General features: G+C 46.1%; 1 gene segment (V, D, J or C); it reads left to right on the forward strand.

Moving 5' to 3' along the window:
- Positions 1 to 3,941: 3,941 nt before the first annotated feature.
- On the forward strand, positions 3,942 to 4,524 carry LOC103606966. The segment is given in 2 exon segments: positions 3,942 to 3,987; positions 4,127 to 4,524. Coding segments are annotated over 2 exon segments (444 nt in total).
- The last annotated feature ends 1,239 nt before the right edge of the window (positions 4,525 to 5,763 follow it).

A 5,763-nucleotide genomic window follows, 5' to 3' on the forward strand; every position in this document is an offset into this window, starting at 1 on the left:
TCTCAATACTCTCCAATCATTACCAGAAATCAGAGTAAAATATAGGAATTTCCTTCTGTTAACTGATTTAACATACGTGAATTGACTCCCTGTAAGTTCCTGGCACTGTGCTGAGGTTGTAAACAAATAAGACATGGGCCCTGCTTAAGCAACTCACTGAGCGAGTGTTTTTGGAGGGAGGGATAGGTATGAGACCCCTATCTTTCCCTGTAAAAACAACATCTTTTCTGCCTTTAGCCTGCCAATCTGTGCGCAGGAAGTTTGAGATCATTGGACACTGAGTCCTTTGCCTGGGCCTCTGGTGTGGATGGTTTTCTGCCGTTGTTCTCAGCCCATGTCTCTGCTGCATTTATTAAACTTCATGTGTGCACTTTGCCTCTGGCTCTACTCACTGTGGACAACCGCAAAGGAAGAGGGGTGTGAGAACTCACTATTAGTCAGCCGAAAGCCAAGCTGAGCCCAAGCCTGCAGGCTGCTGCCTTGGAGACCCAGCCCTGGGTTTCCTGTTGCTGCCTCTGCTACCAAGGCAAGAACCACAGCAGCGCCCTCAGTGTGGCCAATGAGCTCTGCTGTTCCCACCTAGCAAGGCCACAGCTGTTTTCCAGGTGCACCCACTCGGGTAGCTCAGCCCTGGCAACCCAGTATCGTGGTTTCTGATCAGCACCTATGTGGGGTGTCAAGCAGGGGGTTATGAAGGTATAGGTGAAAGAGCAGCCATCACCAACTCCCCCCTCCATCACCAACTGCAGGCTCCCACGTCATGTCTTCACAGCCTCTTTTATTAAAAGAGAGGTGGCAGCAGCACTGAGTCAATCTAGACGGATAAGCCAGGTCCATCCAGGGAAAAACAACTAAGACTCCACAAAACGTCACCTTGTGTGCATAAAGAACTTCTATTTCCAAAACATTCACATTGGTTACTTTGTGTAACATTCAAATATTTCTCTGAAGTTGCTTGGAACAAAAGATCACGCCCTCATTTTTCAGATGGAAAAAAATATGTACCCTCCCCCACCCCACTCAAGAAAAAAGCATCTACCTTGTCCAAAGTCATTCAATGAGGCGGGAGTTCCCCTGGGGGTGGATACAAGGTATCCAGACTGTCAGCCCAAAATTCCTTCTTCAAGAGCACACTGCACCCCCAAAATGAGGACAAGGTATCAATCTGAATAGTAGCTACACTGAACTTCAGGACTGTCCTGTAGTTAGCATATAAATATGCCAGTCCATGGCCCAATCTGATTTTCAGAAAAAAATATGTACTAGCACATCACAGGATCATGGATTTCTTCCACCAAAAGGAGCCTCCTGAAATGATTCAGAGACCAGAGAGAATCATGGCTGTCTTCTGGTCTGCGGGTCATCATATGTAAACTACAGTTTTCCAGAGCTTTCATATGCAGCACCTAATTTAAGTACCACAGCAACCCCGAGGTTGTCCTCCAGGAGGCTGTGACACACTCAGTAGGTGGCAGAACAGAAGCCCTGCGAGGTGGAGTCATATGCCCAAAGCCTTTGGCTCCCTCGGCCCATGCTCTTTCCATTGTGCCATGTAGTGACAACTCCTCTCCCACCTGTCCCTGAAGCGCTGATAACCTGCTGCCCAAACCTCCTCCTGAAAGCGCCTCCCGGGGTGCAGCTGCAGACAGAGCCCTGGAAGTGCAGCACCACATCCCTGATCTGTGATTAGCCAGCTGTAAGACCGTGGCAAATTCCCCCACTTCTCTGAGCCTCAGTGTATTTCCTCTAAAATAGTGTTTAAGGCCTCTTCCATTTCTAAGATTACATCTACTAGCCCTGATACCTCTTTTAAAGCAGAGAACTCAGTAGAATCAGAGGAAGGAGGGACCGAGTCCCAGGGGCTGAGGCATATCTATTTCAGTATCTCATTGTCACGTCTCTGCTGGAGACCCCACTGAGCTCCAAACTCAGGGACTTGGAAGCTGGGATTCTGGATTCACAGGTAACTGTCTAAGGGTACCTCAGTGCTCTTCAGTGAAAGAAAAATGTTCTCCAATAAAGTAAATAAAATAGGGACGTCAAAGAGCACCCAGAAGAAATAAGGTGGCTAGATATAGGAAGACACAGGGAAAAAAGTAAAGTGGGGGGAAAGTTTTTAAGTAAATAACTTTATGTCCAATTTGATTCTTAAAATAAAAACAGACACGTAGACACTCTGATAGCCTCTCCTCAGATGAGCTCTTCTCCTGCACCATTCTGATACCCTCACAGCAAGCGTAGTGCAGACTGGCCAAACCCCAGTCTGCAGCAGGTGTACCTGGGTCCTGGGGACACAAAGACAATTCTCCCACAAACATGCGGCTCTCCCCTCCTTCCCTGCCACAAGGCACTAGGGTCAGCCTCCTGGGGTAGGAGGTATAGTGGATGTGGAGGGGCAACAGACTCAGTCTCAACTGCAAAGTCAAATCCACTTCAGGGGAGCCTTTCCAGACATCCCCACCAGAAACTGGCCCTGGAACATGCTCTCATAATCTTTCTGCTTCTCTGCTGATCACAGCTGCAATGGAGAAATGAATTATGCAAATTATTAAGTAATGACTGGCTCTCATGCTTGAACATAAGTTGCTGGAGAGAAGAGACCGTGTCTGCCATTCATCAGTGAATCCTCAGGGTCTGGTGCACAGTTAGAATGACAGGATTTATGGGATGTGCCAAGAGCTAGGCAACCCAATGTAAAAAGACCAAATACTTAAGTCCAGAGAGGTTGCCCTTGACAACTTGCAATGAACTATAGAGGGTGGGCACCATTATGTCCTGCAGGTGGGTACTGATGGCACAATTTGTGACATCAAATAATGTGACTCCTTGAGTGCCTGCTGATGGCCCTCCAGCAAAGGAGGGTGGGGCGGACAGTTGAGCAAACTGAGGTGAGGCAGAGGTGGTGCAGAGAGCAGCTACCGCACAGGCAAGCAAAGAAGCTGTTCCTGTCTAGACGGAAACAGGGCAGTCTGGTCCCTGCACACCAGGAACTCGAGAAGGCTTAGCTGGGTCTCTCCTCCACCAGCATGGGAATTGAGGTCCTGGGCCCATTTTTGGATATCCGATGCCACATTTGCTCTTGGCTTTTTACTACCAAGCAGCCCACTTCCAAGCTTCTGCAGCACTCTTGATTTCCATTATTAATTTACCTGTTTGATTTCGAAATTTCAAAGATTATTGGTCTGTGAATTCAAAAGTGTGGGTCCCACATATTCAACCACTCCACTCTTCTGAAGTGCATGTAAATCTTTTAGGTTGTCATAAACTGGGATGTAATGGTGGTTTCTAAGTTTTTTATGATATTTTCTCTGTGTAATTCAACATAGGTGACCTGACAACCCTTCAGAAAAGAAGATAGATGAACTCGAAAAAGATCAGGAAACTCTGGCTCAAATTTGGTGACAATGTTTCATTGAATTGCTCTTTTACACACAAGTGAATGACTCTTATCCAACTTTGCCTAGAGGGATTTTCAGTGAACGCAACAATCATTACAACATCCTTAGAATCTTTGTGCAAAAACTTCCAATCTACTCGTTCGATGGTTCTTTTGATTACAGCTGTATGTCAATAATTCTTCTTGGTATTGACCGTTAACATCACCACAGAGTGTCCAACATGTATATTTAATTTGAAATGGACAAACAGTATCAAATTTAACTTCTAGGGCAGGAAGCAGAAGCCTTGTTATCAATCAAATAAACTGTTTTAGCCTCCTCTCAGCTGGCTTTACTTACCTGGACCACACTATTGATCTTAGGGTGGCCTTATCATTGCAGGTGACAGGCACCGCAAAGCTCTTGTGATTGGTAAGACTCCTCTGGGGAGTGGAACAGCTGCTCACAGGGGCTTGCTTCCTCAGACACAAGTGCGTCACAAGCGAGGTGTAAACTCAGGGGAGGAACAAGCCAGGGGGAGGCAGAGCTATTCTTGAGTGAGCCATGCAGAAGATCTGCTCCCTCATCCATCTCTCCTTCTTCTGGGCAGGTAAGGCAGACCCAAGAAAGACTCAGCCACAAAGAGGCATCAAGGCCCCCATGACCTGGTACTCATGGACAGTGCCCCTTACTCAGTGATCTCATTCCCCTGTCTTCACAGACCCCATCTCTTGTGTCTTTTCTCTCAGGAGTCATGTCAGCAGTTGTGTTGGTGCCTCAAGAGCAAGCAGTCACTGTGCCTGTGGGAGGGTCTGCCACCCTCAGGTGCTCCATGGAAGGAGAGACAATCACTAACTTCTACATGAACTGGTACAGGCAGACCCAGCATAGTGCACTGACTTTCATATACCGAGAAGGGAACATCTACGGCCTTGGCTTCGAGGGCAGGTTTCAAGGTGACATTGATATTCCAAACAACCAGGCTGTACTTAAGATTCTTAAGGCATCAGAAAGTGATGAAGGATCTTACTACTGCGCCAGTGTCACCCACCCTGCTGCGGGCCTACTTCTGAGCAGCTCAAAAACCATCGAGCTCTATGTAGACCAGCAGTTCCAACATGATCGGCATTTTCTCTTGAATGAATAATTTAAGAAAAGGGAGCCAGAGAAAGCTGGTGTTCCGGCCTTTCCTTCAGGTCCCTCACTCTTGGCTTGCCCGGGCACTCCCATGGTGCTCAGAGAGGCAACGCCCAGTGGGGTGTGGCCCCATGCTGAGCAGAAGAGAAGGGAAATGGAGACAAACTAATGTTTTGTAGCATTGACATTAGTAACATTCTTGGAGCATCAAAAAGGATTTGGCCACACACGAAAGTGCTTAGAGTATGGCATAGATAGAGAAGTGCTTTCCAAAGTACAACTATGGGTGATGTCCAGATTCTCCCCAACCATACACACCATGAATCTAGATGTTCTGGAGGAGAGAGATTGGGGAGGTGGGGAGGCTCTTCTTCCTTCCTTCAGCACCAAATAGTATGCACTGCCTGTCATCTTGCCCAACATACAGGGCAGGGCCCCCTCTAGCATTCTGTATTGTTTTCATGATTACTGACTGAACGTGGTGTTTGTCTCTCCCTTCATTCTCTACCACTCTACTTTTTCTTCCATATGTTCTTGAAACAAACATTGAAATGTTTCTCCAATGACACTTCTTTATCCCTTCTTTGGACAGCTCAGTTTAATAATCCACTTTTATCTTGAACAACATGTTTTTCCAAATGTAAGCAATTGAAAGGGCTCTCTATTCCAATATTGAATCTGTGGCGGAAATCAGCTTTCTTTCCAGTCTCATCTAGAAAATCTGTCTTTCACATTATTAAATAGCCTCACTGGAACTTGTGGTGGCAATCGATATGTTTGGTAACTTCACTGTGGTGATGGTTTCACGGATGCATAGGAATATCAAAATTCTTCAAAGTATGCACTATAGACATGTGTGGTTTATTGCACATCAAGTATACCTCAATAAAATTATAAATGTATTTGTTATAATCTAAAATACTTTTTTAAGCCTCACTGGATTACTTCAGGCAATATCTGGGGAAAACTTTCTCCAACTAATCCCTCCAATTTAACATGCTGCCTTCCACAGGAGCACAAAGAGGCTGAGAAGGGCTTGCCAGACACACATACTTGATTACAGACAGGGCTCCTCTCTGTTTTCCCGAACATCTTCCTAATCCTTCCTTCTCTGTGATTCTGCCTGACCTTTCATATATGTGAATGTTTACATACTTGATTACAGACAGGGCTCCTCTCTGTTTTCCTGAACATCTTCCTAATCCTTCCTTCTCTGTGATTCTGCCTGACCTTTCATATATGTGAATGT

This window comes from Galeopterus variegatus, unplaced genomic scaffold (genome assembly GCF_000696425.1).
Source record: "Galeopterus variegatus unplaced genomic scaffold, G_variegatus-3.0.2 Scaffold6995, whole genome shotgun sequence".
NCBI classification, from domain to species: Eukaryota; Metazoa; Chordata; class Mammalia; order Dermoptera; family Cynocephalidae; genus Galeopterus; species Galeopterus variegatus.